This window comes from Nipponia nippon, unplaced genomic scaffold (genome assembly GCF_047370975.1).
Source record: "Nipponia nippon isolate SJK-2023a ecotype South Korea unplaced genomic scaffold, ASM4737097v1 scaffold_6, whole genome shotgun sequence".
Taxonomy (NCBI): domain Eukaryota; kingdom Metazoa; phylum Chordata; class Aves; order Pelecaniformes; family Threskiornithidae; genus Nipponia; species Nipponia nippon.
Genome location: NW_028262380.1, coordinates 57,066,721 through 57,089,033, shown reverse-complemented (window position 1 = coordinate 57,089,033; position 22,313 = coordinate 57,066,721). Strand labels below are relative to the sequence as shown.

The 22,313-nt window shown below is 37.7% G+C and overlaps 1 protein-coding gene across 20 annotated transcripts in view; it reads left to right on the top strand.

Annotated features, from left to right (window-relative positions):
* The window catches only part of TBCK (TBC1 domain containing kinase), a 116,765-nt gene extending 94,714 nt beyond the window's left edge, over positions 1 to 22,051 (top strand). For 11 of the 20 annotated variants that reach the window (XM_087738132.1, XM_087738125.1, XM_087738127.1 and 8 more), the window contains 3 exons: positions 4,369 to 4,544; positions 9,244 to 9,403; positions 21,380 to 22,051. In XM_087738132.1, coding sequence (XP_087594258.1) covers positions 4,369 to 4,544; positions 9,244 to 9,403; positions 21,380 to 21,490 — 447 coding nt within the window. In that variant the 3' untranslated portion in view covers positions 21,491 to 22,051. The other 9 variants (XR_015700203.1, XR_015700202.1, XR_015700206.1 and 6 more) reach the window with 9 other exon arrangements.
* Positions 22,052 to 22,313: the final 262 nt, after the last annotated feature.

Genomic DNA, 22,313 nt, shown 5'->3' with positions numbered 1-22,313 from the left:
TAGAAAATTCCTGTGAGAAAATGTCTGACATGAAATATAGTTGTTACCAGATACAGCAGATAAAGTCAAATTTTTAAATGTAATTAGGAAAGATGATCTTATAAGTGCATGCACATATTTCAGTTTGCAATTTGAAGGAAATAAATTAGTCTGAGAAAACAGTTGTTACAAGAAAGAATTGATTCAGCAATTCTATTTCCCACAAGTCTGTCGAGGAGCCATTTAGGCAGATCTGGACATACTAGGTCAAAGCAAAGTGAAGACGGTTGTAAAATTCACAGCTGAAAGTGTTTCTCCTTTATTTTCAACCCAGTTAAAGGAAAAAAATGCTTGTCCAGGTTATTAAAACCTATTGACAGGACAGATAGTGTCTACCTGTGGAGCACTTCTTGTGGCTTTATACTTTTAGATAAGGAGAAAATGTTTTTATATCAGTATAGGTGAATTTTGATGGGTTTGTTTTCCTGCTGTAGACTTCATGCTTTCATCTTAACCTTTTATTCTTTCCTGAGGCATTCATCCCATCTGCTGAATTAGACAAGAATTGTATAAATAAAAGTAGGAAGTGGTTGTGTAATTAGAGTCCATCATAATGTAAATGTTTCTCCAGAATTAATTCAGGTCATCTCAGCCAGCTTCACTGGCATAGTCCACATTTATAGTGCCTGACTTTGCTACCTGAGTGTTCGTTGTTACCTGTAATCGTCTGACCCTGCATCAAGGATTGAACTCTTTTTGCAGCAGACTTGCTTCCCTTCCCTCCTCAGTGTTGCTCCACAAACATTCTCCTGAGGGAGAAGCTGTCGCCTGAGGAGGGTGTAGTGTTGTCTGTCAGTTTTAGTCATCAGGCAAATTAAGCTGTCTCAGCCAAATGTGTATTTATGTAATCGCTACTCTTTCTGCGTTACTACCTTTCTTGGATATTGCAAACTTGTGTCTGCTGTGAATCCCCTAGATATGGACTGCTGAATTCATTTAGCAAGTCTGAAGTTTGTCAGAAGAGTTTTTGACTTTGTTCTTCCTCCTCCTCCCCTTTGATGCCCTTCATTTCCTTGGACTCCTCTTGCAGAAATCCAGCTACTCAACTGGGAGGTGGCTGTAGACAGCAACTGGAAGTTGGCCGTGTCCTTTGTCACGCTTATTTTTATGGAAACAGGTTTCCCTTGAGTATTGGCTGTTCTGTTGAAACAAATAATACGTTATCCAGAAAATCAAGCGTTTTTCTGATTATAAAGCATTGTGACCTCCATTATTCTGAACTTGGGAGGAAATCATGTGGCGAGACTAGCAATTTGTAAGTGTTTCTGTTTTGAATACTGTCATATACAATGGAAAAGGCAGTTTGGTGGGCTAATATATTCCCTGAAGTACAATTACTGATTTTGTTTGTAATTTTGAGTGCTTTTTCATAACCTGCTTTACAGTGAAAGTATTTCTAACTGCAGAATGACTGTTTAAGAATTCTTTTTTTCTGGGACATAACTCAGGAAAATAGGTCTATGCCTCTCTGTTCTCTCTAGAATGTTCCCTAAACTTGGAATACTCCTCAGATTAAATGAGAAACTAGTATGTTTAGAAACCGAAACAAAAGCTAGAGCTAACAACAGTCAGCTGGGCTAATACTAATTAGTAATGCCTCTGTTTTCTTCAGTGTGTTACTCCTGTTCTCTTGAATTTTTTTTCATGGGCTTATAAGTACATAGTGTCTTGAATCGTTGTGTGATCACTGAAATCTAAAACGAGATGACAAAAAAGGAATGTTTTTTCAAAGCAGAAAATTTGGTACTGTTAAAGACCTAAATTTTGACTGCACTGTATGGACTTATTCTCAAAAGTAATAGGTGATAGTGTTCTATTTGTTCTTTTTATTTTGCTGCTTTCTGTAGTCCCTCTCTGTAGGCCTGTGCTCATGTTCTGAACAACTGCAGAGTGAGTGCGTGTCATGGTTTAACCCCAGTCGGCAACTGAGCACCACCCAGCTGCTCGCTCACCCTCCCCTCCCCACAGTGGGATGGGGGAGAGAGTTGAGGGGGCAGGGTAAAAACCCTGGGTTGAGATAAAGACAGTTTAATAGGACAGCAGAGGAAGAGGAAATAATGATGACGATGATGAAAGAACATACAAAAGAAGTGATGCACAATGCAATTGCTCACCACCCACTGACCAATGCCCAGCCCGTCCCCGAGCAGCGATCGCTGCCCCCCAGCCAACTCCCCCCAGTTTATATACTGACCATGACATCATATGGTACGGAATAGCCCTTTGGCCAGTCTGGGCCAGCTGTCCTGGCTGTGCTCCCTCCCAGCTTCTGGTGCACCTGGCAGAGCATGGGAAGCTGAGAAGTCCTTGACTAGTACAAGCACTACTTAGCAACAACTAAAACATCCGTGTGTTATCAACGTTATTCTCATCCTAAATCTCAAACACAGCACTATACCAGCTACTAGGAAGAAAATCAACTCTATCCCAGCTGAAACCTGGACAGTACACAAGCAAATCTTCATGATGAAATGGTTGGCTATTTCATTAATATAGGTGGTCTTCCTCAAGAATAAGACATCAAAACAATCTGAAGATCTTTCAGAAGATGCTCTCTGTAACGAATTCTAGTTATTCTGTTTGTTCCTGTCTCCTGACAAGCCAGAGTAACTCACTGGAAACAGCTGCGGACTTAGTTATAAACAACTTTTGCCTCTTTTTGACCTCGTGCTCAACAGGAGCACAGTGGTTGCGCAAAACAAACCAGTTCTGTTGTAAGGTGACTAAGTTCCATAACTGTATCTTTGATGTACATAACTCTTGGAGTAATGTTTTGGGTTTGTTTTTTTTTTTTTTTTTGCATATGTAACCAACCTGTTAACAAGCTGCTTTAAAATTTACGTGTGATTTTTCAGATGGAGGCAATGGCACCAACAGAAAAAAAAGTTCTTGCTGCAGAAGACTATAAATAAGCATAATTTATTAACTCCTTTAACACCATGATGCATGCTAATGTGTTTTTTAATTACATAGTGTATGAAAGTTTTTAAAAATAAGCACTTTCAACGTTTAGTTCAAGTGATATGAGGACCTTTTAGTGCAGGTATGGTTCTGGAAGTTCCACCAGGGTAGCTGAGGGACTAAAGAAAAAACTCTGATGTTTCCATATGTGATAACAGGAAAAGTGACTGTATCAGTCTCTTAACTTAGATCTTCAAATAGGTTTTGCAAACCCGGTGTTCCCAAGGACAAAAGCCTAGGGCATGCTGCAGATCCTTTTGCCTATTGCTTGTAAAGAATCCAAGTTTGACCCTCTTGAACAAGCTGGAGGTTTCCCTCATGCTTTATTTTGAGTGAGTCAAGCTAATTCTTTTGGGTGAAAGCGTAGTTGTAATGGCACTTAAAAGTTTCAGCAGTATAAAACAATCTGAAGGAAGGTGAAGACATGGCTTCAAACATTTCACAACTGTCTTACAGTGACCATATTTTATTTTTTCTGCTGCAGTTCATAGATTTGAATGTGTTGGTAATTAATGAAAATACAGGATTCCTGCTTTCTCTGCTATTTGCAAAAATAAGGAGGGTTGGTTGTTTTGGGTTTTTTTTTTTTGCTTTATTTAGATATGCATGAGCTTTTAAGAATGTAAAGTGAAGAAATGCTAGCACTTAGGAATATTTCTGAGATAATTCACAATGAAGGCTCTCTTATGAAAAACAATTTAAGTATTATCAAACTAGTTGCTTGAGTACTACCAGGTGTGTGATGGTGTGTGTTGTGTCGTTACCTGTCCTGTCCCTCAATTCCCCTGTTCCCCAAAACTAAGAAACAAATTTTCTGGGTTATAATACAGGACTATTTCTTACATTTCTGGTGTCCTTATTTGTGCCTAGTCTTTGGGCTGGGGTAGATAGCTCTGTATCTTACAGAGGCATCCCTGCAGTTTCTGTGCCAAGTGTCCAATTGCTACCATTCTTTCCCGCTCCAAGCATGAGGCCTTTCAGCTTTTCCTTTCAGAGAGTGCTTTCTAGCCAATTTGTTTAATTTCTGATGCTGAGAAACATTCTGTGAGTTTTGTGACCCTCTCAGCCACAGTGAATAATTCATTAACAAATCACAAACTAAAATGGTTTGCACAGATTGTCACACAACTTTATTTTTTAACAACTTCAACAGAAAATAGGGCTATAATTGGCAGATAGGCATTTGGCACTGCTCTGGAGCTTTTCTGTATGGATACTTTAACTCAAAGTAGGTCAGAGTTATAACAAAAAGATCTATTTCTGTCTAACTGAGTTGTCACACTCTGAGGTTCTCAAATAAGTAGAAGTTTCAAAGAACACCCTGTCTCTAATTCTATCACCTCTAATATGAATTTTCTTCTTTTAAAGTCTAGGGATTCCATCAAGTTGGATGACCTGAAGGCAGAGGTGTCGCCACGAATTTCAGCAGAAGATCTGATTGATTTGTGTGAGTTGACAGGACCAAGTCATTCCAAAACACCTATAAAGAAAACAAAGTCTAGCAAGCCAAAGCTGCTGGTGGTGGACATTCGTAACAGCGAAGAGTATCCTTCAAATCTGAGTGCCAGCCTTGCCAAATCATGCTGGTGTCAGTTACCTTCTCATTGTCTGCAGGCAGTGAGATGTTAGAATGGTAAATAAGGGAAAGGGATGTGGTAGAGGTACAGTGGAAGAACCAAAGGCAGATTTTTTTTGTCATGGAGAGACCTGGTTTGCAAAGAAGAGGACAAATGTATTTTTGCCTTCCAATTTTAAGCTGTGGGTCTAGTGAAACCACTTTGTACCAGTAGCACAAGTGCTTTAATGCTACTTTTTTTTATGACGGGTGTTGTCAGCAGACCTTCCCCATTTAATGTGACCAGTATTTTGGAAGGGTGTGAGGCTTTCCAATTAAGTGGAAGCAGAGATAGAGAAGAGTTGATAGCTCATCTGTTTTGTCAATCCCTCCGTGGAAAATCAATTCCTATTGAGTGCCTTCTTGCTACTGTCGGGTAATGAAGCCATATGGCTGCCATAACTTATGTTGTCTAGTTAGCTTATGATCAGAAAAGGTATCTTGAAGCTATATTTTTATTAGGGCCACTACCCTGTGTACACCTTACTCATTCGTGCTTTTTCAAATACATAGTTCTTTGCATGTGGAGGGGTTTTTTTTATTGTTTTTCTGAAGTAGCACAGTTATGGGGCTGGGTTTGTTTGGGTTTTGGAAGGGGGAGTCCTTCTTACTCCTGTGCTTTGCCAGGAGCACACATCTTCATCGACATCCATCTGAAAGTGGGAATAATGACAAGATTTTATTAAAGATAACACTTAACGTTATACCGAGTATTTGGGAATATAGTTATTATTGGTTTGTATAATTTATAAGTATTTGTATAATTTCATAAGCATCGCTCCTTTCATAATAGCAAAGGTGATGTAGATAATTGTTTTTGCAGTAGATGTACTCTTAGCTTGCTGTGTCACAAGGTATAATTCTTAATGGGCAAACAATACTCAATGGAAAAATAACAAAAGATTCATGAGTTTTAGTCCACCTTTTACTTTGAGAAGGGAGGATCATTCCTTTTATGTATGTCTGGCTCATTCTTAAAGATCTTCAATGACAGAGATTCAACAGGCTCCCAACATCTTTACCATTAGAAAAGATCTTCCAGTGCCTAACAAATTCTACTAACATACTGCATGCGTATTAGAAAAGTGTAAACTCTAGACAGTGAAGTGAATGGTGGATCAATGCCAATATTTGGGCTAAAACATTTAGTAAAAATTTGAATAAATAATGTTTCAACCTTGTTTTTTTCATCTAGTATGTTAAAATACCACTTTAAAGGTAATTCTATATGCAGAAAAACACTGCCACTAACATTTTTCTATTAAATATTTAGCAATATTTATGACAAAGTATGGTGAAGTAGAAAAATAAATATTATTTTTACTATGTAGAGGTAAATTTATTATTTACATAGTAAAAAGAATAGTATAATTGGACTATTCTAAATTAAAACTGTTATATATTCAAGGAATTATAATTTTATTGTATGCCAAACTTGAACCTGTAATGTGATCTGCTCTGTAGATAAAACAGAATGGTCAAAGTAACACAAAAAAAGTAATTTTTCTTTTGCTTGCATGTATTAATTTCATGCATCAGTTAAGGATTCCAATTAAGTAGAGAGTCACGTGTCTGAGTAGTTTGACTCTTTATTTTCTGGACGCCAGCGGCTTCTTTACTTCTGGACCTAGATAGTTGAAAATGTGGTCCTCTTTATTCAGAAAACAGTAAAACTGGAGGCTATTTTCTGAGAGATAATTTCTTCATCAAGAGATAGTACTTTCTAGACTCCAGTTTAAAAGAGAAGCCCCTGGAATTAAAGACTATAAAAGGTTATTGTTACTGCATAGAAATTCGATACTACCAAGTTAAATAATGTTTCTATTTCTACAGGCATCATTCTGTTGTTAATTATTTAAGCTACTTCCTAGAAATCATCAAGGAGAATGCAGAAGGAGAGCAAGTAATATAAAATGCCTAGACTACAGTCATTGCACTGAAAGGCTATTATCTGTGTACGGTAGTGGATTTATTTATATTATGATCAGGATCAAAGCCAAGGTGTTTGGTTAAACGTTTCTATAGCTTTCCTAACAGCTTGATGATAGGTTCCACTCTACTGGCATACTAATCCTATTCTACTCTAGCAGAGTGGATTCAAAATTTCAATTAATTTAAAATCATTTGACTCCTATGAAGTAAGTGGTTTTATGAGGCTGTCTTTCATATTACAAAATTTTAATCAGACTTTCCATTTATATTTCTTGAATGAGGAGGCATGCTGGAGAGAGACAATCTCCATAGCTTGAACAGTGCACTATAATCACTGTTGTTTCGGTCTAGTTGGAGACTATGGTAGACTAAAATGTCCTGTCCTTTAAATAGTGGGTGGACTTAAATCTTCCTGGTATTAGGAGGTGGGGAATGTCATTATTAAAAAGGCAGCCTGGTAGGTAGTAAAATTACCCATTGAGTGAGTTGGTTTGTATGTCAGTTGTAGAAGAAAACATATAGTATATAGGAAGCTATTAAACTGTCAGCAGTTCTTGAATATGCATGGGCAACCATAGGAATACTGTGCTCAGTGTCCTGTTCATTCTCACAGTAAGGAAGCAGTCTTTGTGTTTGTCACAAAATTTCAAGAAACTGTACAGGCAGTCTGTATGTTACTGGGCCGCGTGTTTTAAAATGTGGCAGAGCACTGTGAGGTGTTTCAAAAATATGATCGTTTCTTAGGTTTTGTTGTTAGTCTTCCTCATTGTCTATGCCTGCCATGCTGAACTTCACTCTCACTTTGCTTTCAATGCAATTCGAAAAAAGCATGAGAGGACTTTCAGCAAGTATCAAACATGCTTCATATTTCATACTAGGATGCACTTGAAAGCTAAGGCATTGTTTTGTAATGAAGCTTATGTTGCAAGGCCACGAGCTACTAACCCTTTTGCCCAATAGACAGCTTTGTAACAGAAGCCTTTCTAATGAAAAGGTAATATACTCAACGCAGTGTCTCTGCTGGCCAGCAGTTCGTCTAAGGCTCATTTCATTAAGCATGTTAGCAGAAATACTGGCAGCCTTCCATTCTTGTTATGACAGTTATAGCTGCATACTTATGGTCTCTCAGTCTGTAGCACAAAATCTTGGCCTTTTTGTTAATTGTCTTAGTACTGGAATGTTTTAAGATGGTGACTTAAGATACGGGAGAATGTGAATGACAGCAAATACAGTTTGGATCCATCTAGTTTGGTACTAATGTTGATATCAACTGTATTTCTTTTCTAAAAGATTAGGTGAAGTTTCTCTGACCAGTTAAGCATACTCAGTGGCATAAGTGTGAGCAACTAAATCAGTCCAAAGTCATTTTCTGTCTAAATGGTGATCATTTCAGAACTTTTACCCTGGTTAGTAGCAATTAGAGTGATGTGGTTATAAACGGGGTTGGGGAAAGGGGATTGCCACAGTTTAGTGAAGGAGGGGTGTCATAATTTTCCCCTTCAAAATATAAACAAACTGACAACATTAATGAATGGTACACGATAATCTTTTGTTCTTTCAAATGTTTTTAAATAGCCATGTTTTTCCCACACTAAAACAATGATGATCATAAAGCTGAAACTGTTATATAAATAATGATAAATGAATGCTAATATTAACCGAAGTCAATTAAATGTTACCTCCATTTAAGGCAGCTCCTTTATGTAAAAGGATTCTGGGATTTAATTATAAATTAAACTAGCTTTCTGCAAGTACAGTAATAAACAGTGACTAATCTGGATATTTGACATTGTATATATTTTTGCAGAACTTTGCTGTTTCCCATCTCTTCAAAGCTATTCTTGTTTACAGCTGGGGAAGGGGAGTGTTCCAGGTATGTGTGTACAGTCTATGGAAGTAATTCAGAGGTTTGTCAAGGTCATGGCGCATTTTCAAATTCATAAAATCCAGGTAGTCATGGTCCAACTTAATTTTTATTGAAGACACTTTCACCTTCAATATTTGTTTATAAAATCTCATTGAATGATCATTGAAAATGAAGCATAAATAACTATATGTGAGTTGCTGGCACTCATATGTTCTTTGCTTTTCAATATCCAATACACACTTGCTGTTAGTGGGACTGCAGATAATATACATAATGCTCATTGTCTTTGAATCTGAGTGCATGGACATGAGAATTTCAGTTTGGATCAAAATTGTAGGGGACTTGCGGGGGTTGGCAGGAGGTTTAAGGAAATTTTCCAATAACCCATATTTAGTTTTGGTTCTCATTGTAAGTACTTCATTCCTTTTGCATAAAACAACTCTGGAAGAGGTGCTCCAGCTGCTTATTGGTATTTGGCTCCTGTTATCAGACTAGAGCTGATTTGAAGTAAAATCCACAAAAATATGTATACTGTGGATATTGGTTCTTTAGACCCAAGTGTTTCATCTAGCAGATCAGTTTCTGTAGTGCTGTGCTATGTCCTTTACGAAACAAACAACTCTTCATTCTGTCCTTTTTTTCTGTGTAGCGTCAGAAGTTGTCTTCTCCATATGAGTAAATAGTAAATGAGGTTTGTCAAAATATACTACCAGAAAAGACCAACACTGTTGTATCATGACAGCCAGGATGAAGAGCAGGTTCATCCCACAGCTGTGTGCATACCACAGACTTCTCTGCCTTTCAGATGTCCTTAACTGATCTTCCTAAGCTTTAATCGTGGCCACATTTCTGGCAGCATCAATGTCCCGTTCGCGTCAGCATTTACTGCAGAAGGGGATCTCATCCAGTGCCCAGCAACTGCTACGCTCCACAGCTTTAAGGGAAGAGTTGTGGTGATTGTAGGAAATGCAGTGAAGAACACAGCTGCTGTAAGTATATTGCTATAACATGTATGTTTATACTTAAAAATACTTCAATGGCATGAATGCAGACAGTAGTAAATAAATGCTAGAGTCTGGATAATTCAGATTAGTAACTTTGGGTATGATGACAGGATTTGAGGTGATTTTTTTGATGTTGTTCATTTCTGCTTCTAGACAAAGACATATTTCTCTTCAAGTGATCAACATCTGAGAAAGTTGATGTTTTGAAATTAAATTATTTAACATTACCTTTTTCAGCTTTAAAATCTTTATTTTTGCCATGTTATAGAAGTGACATCAGCAGTTCTAACGTGCATCAGTAAGATCTAGTTTTCAAAACTGACTTGCATTTACTTTCTGTGGTGTTAGTAAGCACACACAAAGTAATAGGGTGGGGACAGGTATGTTACGAAGTCCAAAGGAAATAAGATATAATTCATATTCCTACTAAAAAAAAAAATAAATAAAACAATGTATTAATTAGTTTTTTAGAATCATTTAGCTCATGCAGTAGTGCTCAGCGAAGAGGAGAATGCTTCCTACTGGTACTTCCGTATGATACTTTTATTGTCAGTGCCTTTAACTAGACAGGGAGAATATTCAGACTTGCCTGTTCCTTTTTATAACTAAATATTTGGTGGCGCTTGTGAACCAGCAGAATAGCAAGTAGAAGTATTTCTTTTGCCATTCTTGTCTCAGGTGAAGGAAAATTACCGTCTTTTTCTTTTTTTTTTTTTTCTTTTTAAGACATGTTCTTAAGTATGGTATGCCTTCAGTTCACCAGTTTCTTAAGCCTGTTTACTCAAAGGGCATGAACTGTGACCCTGATATAACAAGGAGGGCGGTGGACCATTAAAAGGTCTTCATGTGATGAACAGCAGAAGCATCGGCACAACACATGTTGGAGTTTTTTATACATATAGGGAGTTGTAAGTGGTATGAGAAATCCCTTTTGTTAACCTGCGTTTATCATTTAGAAAATGAACTTGTGATATATATCATGTCTCTTAAGTAGTAACAGAGATGGCATAAAAGAGACTGTACAATGTATCTCAAAAAGTTTGTCAGTGAGTATCTAGGTTTGTGCATGAGATCTGGGTAAGCCTATGATAAATATTTCAACATGAAATCAATAAACTTGAATAATCACTATAGCTCACAAAATGCTGAATGCATAAATATCCCCCCCTCAAAGCAATGAATGCAAAATGCATAAAACGCTAAGAGCCAAATGGTAATGATACAAATGACGTTTTACATGTTTGATGGTGGGTTATGCAGCTGCTTTCAACAATTACATTTTTAATCACTGAACATCCTAATTTATCTCAGTAAGAGCCTAACCATTCACTAATCTCCTGAGGAATAGGAACAGGAAAAAGAAGGTGCTTTGGCATTCACTAATGAGTGTCTTTATGGGAGATATCCCACATAATACCAAGTCATTTTCTGGGAGTTGTTTTCCAGGACCAGTCAGAAATGTTTTATCTGAAACAAAGGAACACTGTAAGTATTCTGTCTAAAACAGAACGAAGAAACAACCTGAAACAAGTGTCTGAAGGAAAGAAAGGACAGAGGCTTTACAGTGCGGGTTGTGGGTTACACCATAGCTAAGAAGATACAATTTTATCCTGTAATGTAGTGACACTTCTTGTTCAAACTTAGATTTTTTCAATGTTTTGTTAAACGAAAATTGAGTGTTTCCTTTGCAGTGCAGCTAAAGAAAACTTGCAGTGTGTTTAGTAAGTGCAAATACTTCAGTCAGGTGAGAGGGTGCTGCCTTACCCTCTAAACCCGCACTTCCTGCAACTGAGACAATGTTGACCCGGTTTACCTGGAATTGTCAATATTATAACTTTCCATAAAAGAGAAATGCTGCTTTGCCTCTTGATTTGCTCTTAGAGTTCTTGAAAGTCTAACTAAAGAGTGTGGAGTTCTAAGTAGCAACAAAATACTGGATTGACCAGTTTGAACACAGATTAATTAAATACTGGAGCCTAAATACTGGTAGGGACTCACCACCTCTATCACACCCTTAGAGTACATATAAAACCAGCCTCAATTTGACTGTGTTGATAAAGCTTAGAACTCCTTTCTTTTGTGGATTATTTTTTTAAGGCTAATTTCAGTTTTACTCTGCATGGCTGCATAGAACTGTCTGCCACTATTCATGAACTTAACCTGTCCAAAACTATGTAGCTTGAGGCTTGACAAGTACAATAGCTATTACTTTTTAAATTTTACTAGGTAATCTAATCATATGAAAAATTGTAAAAGTGAATGCGTGGAAACAAACAATTCTGTCCAAAGAAATGTTCTAAGATGTTCAGCTTAAAATGTATTTTTTTCTGAACAGTTATGTATTTCCAGCTGAAAAGGAATGAGCCACAAATTGGACCCTTCACCATAAAGCAGAATTTTTCAGAAGTGTTCATTGATATTTACTCCAATAAAAACATGGAGATTGTGTTAGATGTTTGGTTTAAATTTATGCAGGACTGAGAGAGGTGGGTAAGTGTGAAAAAACACTGATAATTTATGGGGCTATTTGTAATTAGAAGGTTAAATCTTTCTTTCAATTGTGTTTCGTATTAGTAGCCTACTTGGCATCATTTAAATAAATTAAAAATAAAAAAAAAAGCAAAGTTGAGTGTACTGAACAGACGTGTAGAAAAAGCCTTTTTCCCCTTTTCACACTTCTTTTCTGTTTCTATCTTTTGTACTTGATTTGGTGCCAGATGATAAAACATTTAAATTGAAAAGAAAATACTGTCTAGAACTTGATAGGCGAGAGGGAAAACTGAAAACTTCACCACAGCACTGTTCCAGCAGGCGGCAAAGGAAGCCAGCAGTGCTGCAGACCTCAGCACAGCTCTGGCTCTAGTTGAACACTTCCTTAGGACAGAATTAAAACAGGGTCATCATGCTTGTTAAGCCATTTAATTTACTCACCCTAACAGTTAAATGAATAGATTGGCTGACCTACAGGAGCCTTATGAATGTGCCATTAGCAGCATAAAGGTATTGTAAAGAGGAGTTTGCACTGGCATCGTGTGGTGGTGCTTGGCTCACACTTCTCTGCAGAACATTCCTTCCTTTAGGCTGGCTCTCACTTTGTGCCAGCCTTTCTTCACCTAGGGGATTCTGGGCACTTGTTAACAGAGCAGATACTTGTTTGTCTTTGAAAACAGCAGGAAAACTACATAAAAGGCATTATGCTGGAGTTAATCGACCAGATTCTATTTTGATTTTTAACTTTTAAATATGTTAAGTGGCAGCATCTCTTAAGTGAATTAAATTCCCCTTTCCCACATCCATTGATAGATAAGTACCTTGTAAATTCCAGTATGGGCAAGGGATCGTTACAGTTGGGAGTATAGTAGTTAAATAGGCAATGAGTGCTCAACTGTAGCTTATTTTTTTGGTGCAAGGCAAATAGCACGTCTCCTAACTTTTGTCACTTTCGTAGTCTGAGATACAGCAAGTGCACAGGCGGATCATGGTTATGTATATGTAGGATGGGGATTGGTTTGGGTCTTTTTTTGGAAGGGTGACATTACTTCTGCATCTCCCCTCCTTCAGTCAGTTTTGGGGTGCTAAGACATCTGTTTCCATTTCCAACTTTTTGTCTGTATTACCACAATGTCGACTGAAATTAGAACAGGAGAAATACCTTACCTGATACTAAATCATGCTCCGGCAACTCAATTTTGACAGTGGCACGCTTCTACTTGTGTGATGTGGTTGTTTAATATATATATGTGTGTTTCCCTAGTGGTTTAATATGTGTTTTATTGTCAGTTAGATGCTGTAACAGAATAAAGTATACAGAACACTTTAATCTGTCTAATAATTAGCAACTCATTTATTTCTTGCCTTGGAAAAAAGACAGCTAGATAAGCTGTAAGTCAAAGCTTAAAAAACATCTATCTTTATAGCAGGGAAATAGATTCCAAATTGTAACTTGTGATTGTTACATTGATTAGTTTTTGTCTAGATAAGTTATGCTGCTATAAATACATTTTCTAGACAATTTCTGCAAGTTACTGAAGCAAAGTAGTCATTCTTATTGCATCACAGTAGCTAATAGATAAAATATATGAATTATCTCCAAAGCAAAGACAAGTAGTACTGATTTTCCATGAGATCTTTCTGACCCTTTTCAAGGCAAGAGGGAGAGGGTCAAGTTCAAGATTCTTTTCCTATGACATGTTCCTAGCCTAGAAAAAATAATTTTTTGTGTATGAAAGTAACATTTTATCTCTCTCAGCACACTACCAAAAATGTGTGTGTTCTTATATGAAGACTGAGACACATAGGTTAGTGTCCATTTACCACTGAATTTGTGTAATTTTGTTGTCACCTTCCTCAGGCCCTTTAAAAAGGCCTTGCCAGAGAAGCAAATCCCTGCATGCTGAAGCTGGTTTCTTGTTATAAACCTGTCTTAAAAACACAAATGGATACCCATGAAACTTCATAGGGTGATCTGAAGATTAGGTCTTGCATAGAATTCTAAAGGGCAGGGGCATTCGTGCTTCTAAAGACAGATATATTTAGTTAGAAGGGCCTAATGAAAGTTCTGGAGTGAAAGTAAATAGAAATTAGGCAATAACTTCTTGATATGTTTCCACTATACATCTTTTAGATTCTACATTTCCTCGTAAATATTCTCTGCAGAAAACTGATTGAACAGGTGGAATGAAAACCGAAGGTATTTTCTCTTTTCAGGGATGGAGGGGCTCCTTATGATTCCCAGAATGGCTCTTTTTCATGTTTGTTTTGTTAAGGCATCACCCTCCCTTCTGCATTCAGACTCAGAGCCTACTGGAATCACCAGGCACCTCTTTGTTGCCTTTAAAGAGGAAGAGATTAAGCTTGTATTTTGAAGACACTGAAAGGCTTAGGTAAGCAGCAACAATCTTCCTGGTTGTAACTCTACCCAGGACATGGTTAAGTCTTCATTATTTTGTTCTGTAAAGTCTGTATTATTTTATTTAGTCCTTTTTATTATTGTAACATGTATGCATGTTTTCCTTCATTGACAGAAGATAGCCCGGCTGCTGTTGCCAGTACATTGCTCTTCACACAGCCTAAGACACTTGGGCTGCCAGCCAGGAGCTGTGTTATGCTGTTGTAATTCTGCCCCGTCAGTGGCTTTGGTTAGTTTGCACTGAATGCCTCAGGTACCGCTGAGATGACCTAAATATTCCCCCTTTCCAGCTAGGTATGAAAGAGTAAAAGGGGAAAATGAAAGATGGAGGCTCAGGAGCAGATTTTGAGTGTTCCTTTTCCTCTTCTGAAGCAGATGCCAAGGAAAGCAGGCTATTTCTAAAACTCCAAATAAGTTCTCTTTTTTAATCTTTACTGAGACTGACAGTTACAGTTATTAGAAATTTTAGTTGGTTGTTTGATGTAGACATTGTTTGGCCCATCTGCGTGCCTTACTACACAGAGGTTTGGATGTTCCTGAGATGAGGAATTGTGGAGTCCTCAGCTTTACCTATCAAAATATGTCTGACTTCTGAGAGATGCTGGCAAGCAAGATCTCAGCTCTTCTCAATCATCTGGGAGATCTGTAAGGACAGGAAAGATGGGAGATGGTGAACCTGAATCCTGGAGTGGTGCTGTCAGGCTCCAGAGTTTCCTTCAGGCATGTCAGTCTTGGCTCTGGTTATACTGTCTTTGTGGTCTGCACCTCTGAAAGAGCACCCTTGTCCTTGCATGAGCTTGCATGGATTAGGTTGCATCCATATGCCTCAGGGCTACTGCATTATAACATAGATTTATCCCTTTCTGGGGCTGTTTTTCAGCTCTGCAACAGTGTTTTATATTTCCTGGTATTCTGGTTCAGAGAACCTGAAATAGTGATAACTGAAATAGAGATGGTAATGAACTAATTAGATGTGTGTTATAGGTCCAGGAGACTTGTGTAAGGATATTGCTGGCTAGAATGGTATTGGTGAATTTGGCAATTCCAGTGTCCATACTGCTTGTCTGGGGCAGTATTGTTTTGCTTTTCTCTAAACTGTATCTGAATCAGCTTTATTGTTTTGCTTTTCTCTAAACTGTATCTGAATCAGCTTTTGAAGAGGACGGACTGAGTGACTGCTTCAGGAGGGAATGTGTCCATTCTGTGGGAGGTCCAAAGACTTTTGTCCTGGAGCTCAAGAAGAAATGAGACAAAACTGGCAGTTTGGGTGGTGGTAGGAAAAAGTACTGCAAATCACGAAGAAAGGTTTTTCACTATCAAGTATTTCTTTGCCCTAGATGTTGAAAAATGTTCAATCTTTAGACTTGGAGGAGGGTAGAATCTTTCAGAAAGTCTCATGATTTTTATGTTCAAGCCAACTGTTACGCATCTTTTTAAAAACACGTATTTCTGTTCAATACAGCTTTGTTTTATTTTCTGTGGAATCAAAAATAGAATAGGTTTGCTTTCTGCATTTTAATTTTACAATCCATTCAACTGTATTGGGTGCACAGAATATATTTTTGTTAGTATAAATTAGCTGTGTTACAACAGCTAAATCTCTGCGATTGAGTTTTCATTTTCAAGTGCTTGCTCTTGCTCTCAGCTGGTTTGTTTTTTTTTTTTTCCTTTATATATAATTTCTAAGCGGAAAATTAAAAATGCAGGTGTTTAAAATTTATTACTTGGAGAAATTTGAGTGTTTACTCTTACTTTCATTCTCAGTAAAATTTATTCTGAAACCAGTTATTAAATACTTGTTTGTGTAGGCTTATTTTAAAATCTTTCCATGCAAGTCCTTTAAGTTACTGCTGTATTTTTGTACTGATGGAATGGAAAGTCTTCCTTTTTGGCCAGGTCTGTGTGTAAAGAATTTTTCCTTGATCTTGTTAGAGCAGTAACTTCTGCACTTTTTTTTGAAAAAAATTTTTAATGTAGTATGTGTTTGCACAAAGTTGTGCTTTTTGTGTTTTGTGCTTCCATTCAGTTTATGCTAATACTGTAACCATCAACTGGGCACCGTTTTGTTGATATGGGAGGCTTTATGTGCCTATCTTTCCCTTGGTGTTAAAGTGCCATTTCATTTATCTGGAACCCTTTAATATAAGAAGTAAACTAAAAATAATGTTGTGTGCTGGGTCTGCTTTGTGGCTTATGGAAAGTGTTGTTTAAAAAGCTCTAGACTGATCACCTTGACTATGGTGTGCTTTCAGAGTGTGAACTCTTGGCTGAAATCATACAGCAAAACAGACTGCAGTCCCCGAGACGTTTGCGTAGCATGTGTTTACAAATGAAAAACTAATAATAATCTTGTGGCAATGAATGAGTACTACAAAATTTGGTCGATATTTCTCCTCCAGCTTTTAACGTACCTCTTTTTCTTCTGACTCTTTCAAAGTACGATATTAACATTTATACCCTGGTAACATTTGTCACAGCAGTCTTTTTTGGTATTCTGGTACAGTATGTTACTCCTCTTCCAACTTGCACTTTAATTACAACCTGTCACAAGAATGTCTGTGAAAGTGAATAATGTGTACGTCGCAACCCTGATGGCTAGCCTGGAGGGTGCTGGGAACGATGCTGCTCAAGCCGTTGTGTTATTAGACTCTTTGTTGTAGACAGTCTAAAAATGTGACGTGCCTGGTGTAATACATTCAGCACACTTGAAAGCTGTGATTTTACTGCTTGGAACAGGGTAGTAGAAACATCTTGATAAATGCTCCAATGTGCAGATTATTAAGGTTCTTGATGGTACTTAAAGGAGCAGTCCTGTTATACTCTTTGTATTGAGAGCAACACCAATACAGGATAAAATGTTTAATATTTGCCCAAATTTTGATACGCATTTGCTGTGATCTTGTCTGTCTTTGAAAGCCTGACCTCTTGTATTTGCATGAAAGAGTCTTAGCTGACTGCTTTCAAATGCAAATTACAATTTCCTGGCTCAGTTATACTCACCAGGAAGGGTGTTTTATGTGGAACAGATTGATGCATTACTTAATAGAGGAACAGTGTTTCCAGAGTCTTCACCAAAGCCATCACACGGTAGTCATTAAACAAGTTGCTCACATATTTATCCTTTCATACATAATATTTGCTGTGAAAGTAGCACGAGGAAGTTCAAGCTAGATGCAGCCAGTAAACACACAGTAACTGAACTTTCTTGGGAAGTACATTTTGAGGAAAGGCCACCTGAGGCAGAAAAGAAAAAGCTTAAAGTCTTGTGGCATCCCTTTAATCCTCTACCTCAGGTAAGCATAACTCTGTTTCCCCCAAGTAGTGGTGTTGTCTAAATGAAAACAGAAGCATTACAGAGGACTGTGATCCATTGGTGGTATGGGGAAACAGATGTATCTCAGAAGTAATGTCAACACAAGCATTTGATACATTTGAGAAATGACAGAGGTTCATTTCTACTTAAAATCAACCTGTATAATGGAAATTTAGTTGTGCACCACTTCACATATGTTTCAATAAATCTCTCTTTTAAAAGTAGGTGGTTTACAGGTTACTAAGGATGAAGTAACCATTTGCTTGTCTCCTCACCATGTTATCTTCTGTCTTAAGATCACCTCTGTAAATTAGGTGTAGTGGACTACAAATTACGTATTCAGATGGCTGTTATTAAACTTCTAGTTGATGCTTTATGATAGCATTTATAAAGGAAATAGAGCCCAAGTGCAAAGTCCAAGGTGTCAGTTTCTGCTGTAGATAGTCTGTGGCATTAATTCAGAAGAGCACCTTGGGCTTTTTTTGAAAAACATGACATTTTGCTCTTTTTGGATCACCGATTTTCTTCAACTTTTTAGGAAACATTAGGGTTTTTATCTTTCTTAATTTCTTGGATTTAAGTTACTGATATTTGAACATAAATGAAGGTCACGTTGGGGAGGAAGTCTATGTAGCTATTCCAAATAGTCCTTCCTCTCATGCCCCTCCATCAGTGCATGTGCCAGTAATAACACTTTGATATGTTCTGAAAATACTAGCTTCATTCAGTGTATTTTGGCAGGGAAAGATACCAGGTGGTGTTGGCACATTTTAGAAACATGGTGAACAAGTTCCCGTTCTTGTCTGTGACAGACTCCTCTGTCTGGGAGAGAAAGGCAGAAACATGTACTGAGGAACAGAACTATAGAAAGTCAAAGCTTTTAATTAGGAAGACAGCAATGCCAGCAAGAGACTACTTCTAAATCTACTCTTTACCAAAAGTTACTGTTTCCACTTTCCCATAATGTGGGAAGGCAGAAGGTAAAACTAGGAATGTCTTTAATCGGATCAGATCCTATTACCCTATGAGTTAAACCTTGACTCTTTTCTTCTTTGCAGTGTGGAGACAGGTGTATGTGCAAAGCTCTTGGAGGCTGGTATTTGGAGTTTGATGGCAGCTCTCAGCTTATGGCAATGTATGTGCCTCTGGGCCCCTGACTTGCAGCTAATTCCACAGTAGTGAGGTACCAATAGCGGTACATTCCCTGCTCACTGGATTTTCCGTGGCTGGATGTTCAGATGCAGTATTTTGAGCTGTATTTGCAGCCTTTCTCACCAAAGCTATGTAGACAACTCCACAGTTCTGTGACAACTTAAAAAAAAAAAAAAGGGCAGTACATCTTGCATATCTAATCTTGTCGTGCTCTTGTGCTTTCTGCCTGTCGTTTGCTAACAGCCACAGAATCTGCAGTGCTTGCTTTGCAGAGGCCCTTGAAGAAGCGAGAAATTCCTCACCATAAAGTTATCAAGGAACCTCTTGTCATATGCAGTGAAGAAAATTTATTTTCAGCCATACCAGGGTTACTAAAGCAGTTCTAAAATAAACTGGGACACAGGCCTTAATGTTCAATCCCTAACTACAAAGCATTTGTTTACATATTTTCTTTTCAGATTACATGGAATGGTAGTTATATTATGGCTAGGGCATCCAAAAACTTGGAGCAGTTTACAGTTTATTATCGGAAGTGTAAAATTATCAGGAGACAGAGAGTGGAACCTCTCTGCTGACACATGGGACATTGTACTCAGCAAATAACATACTGCTTTCTTGTCGCCATTTTTCATTTCTGCCAGCTATGAGCAGCATTGGTGTCCAAGACAGAGCACTATTCATTAGTCACAGGAGAGCACTGCGAGGTGACAGATCTGTACATATGAAGTAGAGATGTCTGGAAGGAGTATTTCACTAGGAATATATACTATTTTTGTAGCTCATGGTATGCACAGATGAGTGCTATTTTTGACAAAGAGAAGTATCTTTTGTCTCTGTTGTACTATACGCCACATCTTTATGGACTGTGATTATAGCAAGAGGTAGTTGGACTCTCCTAGTGATATCTCTTTGCATATTATACCACCTCTGCATGGCGTTTACTTTTCTCATGAAAACTGGCATCCACATGTGGTCTAGCTTTACTATTAGCTGTTTCGATTGTTTGCTTGTGGCGATTTTTTCATTTGATCCTTTGAATCCTGTACTGACTGACCCAAACTAATGGGGGAAGAGATGACTGAACTTCCTTAGGCAAGTACCTGAAACAAACGTAACAGCCAAAATGTCCTGACTGATCTGGTGTGACCTCTTACTCTGCCTCAACAAGTCCTCACTGGTTACAGATCATGTACTAGTTGCTCACTCCCTGGTTAAATCCATCCTGAAACACAGAGAAAGGAATGCAGTAGCTATGTTTGACACATAAGTGGACAGAAATAAATTCCTTGCATGTATAAAATACCTTCAGTGTGAAGCAAAAGTTCTGGCTATTGAAGTTTAAAACTTTGCTACTATGAACTCTTGCCTGTTAAAGAGATTATTTCAGGACTTGTACTTGATCGGGTAATCATGTAGTACATCTTGTTCTGCCTTAGTATCTGTTATACTGTCACAGGTAATTAGAAGGAACGTAAATGTAAAAAAATCCCATGTACTAAGTTTGGACGGGGTGCCTTCTGCTGTTCTTGAGTTGGTAATTTAGTTGTTTGTGCAAAATTAGTTATTTTGGACGTCATCCTTGCACAGGTTCTGGAAGAGTATCACAAATCATTTTAAAGAGTCAAAAAGGGAATTACAAATGTTTTACATAGCCCATTTGGAAGCACTCAGTGATTTTACAAATGATACTAATTTGTCAACCAAGTGTAAAGCAACAATCTCAAAGACCGGGACAGCAGGGCAGTCTTCCTCACAGCGACTGGAAATAAAGTAGGACTATTATAGTTTCTCTCTGAGTAATCCATTTTGGTGGCTTGCATTTTAATGTATGGTAGTCAGTATTTAAAAGGCAAGTTTGACATGTGATACACAAAATATTGTTCCTTTGGTTTTGGATTTTGATATTTGATACATAATTTTTGTTATTTTGATTTTTTTCATCATTATTATTATTTTGATATATAAAATATTGATCCTTCATCAACTGGCAACTGCTGTGTTCAGTTTATGGAATGAATTAATTGAGGAGAGAGTCTTTCAAGGACCTGGGGGGGGGGGGGGTGCGCGCTTGCACAATGTAACCTGCCTATGGGCAGATTGTGGGGGCGGGGGAGTACACATGCTAGACCTGAAATTCATAGCTGACATCTCTGAAATCAAGTCATATCAGACAAGTTTGACAGGTAAGCAAATGACTATACCATCAAACTGTGATGCTCATACACTTGGGAACCTACAGAAAACAGCCGGGAGTTAGATTAATGCAGAGAAAATATCTGTTATTTCATGCTTTGAGAGGCATTCCAGTGATTACTCTGAGATTAAATATTCCTGTTAGAATGAGGTAAAATCCTGCCTAAGCAGAGATAAAGTTCAGGGTTATCAGTGTGACACTTTCGTGACCACCAAATTCATTCCAGCTGTTTCAACAGACAGGCCTGGGTTCCTGTGTTGGACTAGTTGGTGCAAAGAAGGAACTTCTAGGGTCCGATCATTTTTTCTTTTGTTTAACTTGCCTTACTTAACACAAAGTTATTTCGAATTAAGGACTATAATATGCAGTGTGCTAATGATATATCTGTTTCAGTTTGCAGCTCATCTAGTGAAAAACAAGTACCCAAGGGTCTGCATCCTAGATGGAGGAATCAACAAGATCAAGCCCACTGGTCTCCTCACTGTTCCTTCTCCACAAATTTAAGTGACTGTAAACGTTCAGGACAATCTGTCTGAATAGAGAAGTCTTACTGTACAACATGGATATCCCGAACCCAAAGGGCATTATGGTGTCTTCACTATCCAAGCTATCTTGATGATCAGTGTCTTACCCTGCAGATCTAGAGCACGGGAGCTTTGTGTTTAGTCTTTGATATAGAGCTTCAGTTGGAACAGATGAAAACTGTGAAGCTCCAAGCTTTCCAAGAAACCTCTTTCAGCATTGATGTAGTGCAAAACTGGTTGAGCGAGTCTGAACACAAAAAGAGTAACTCAGATGGCATTTGGTGTCTTATAAATATTTCTGAAGAACAAAAACTGGCATTTGATGGCTCTAAACTGCACTTAAATAGATTATTTTTCAAAAGTATTTTACTGTGAATATTGAAAGTAACAAGCTGAAACTGTACCCTGTGTGTATCCTGTGAAAAAGTGTGTTCTCTAATATTTTAAAGAGTAATTGCTGTACCTTGTCACCTACTTTCTTTTTGAGAAAGCTTTTTTTCATCTGGATTGGAAATAAAGATGTGTCCCAGATTGGAAGTCACTGCAAGAGCTGCTGCTGAGTCAATCCAAACCATATCATATCCTGTGGAAGTGGAGAAGGCCTACTCCTCTGTGGAGAATTTAATGTTCTATTTCTGTAAACACAGCAAATGCAACAATTTCTGAAACAATTACATTTACCAGAAAGGTAGGCTTTTGACAATACTATGTCTTATGAGTATAGATCAGTTATTCAGCAAATAATAGTGCTTTTCCATTTTTGAAGCTCATGCCTTAAAAAGAAACAATGCAATTTTTATTTT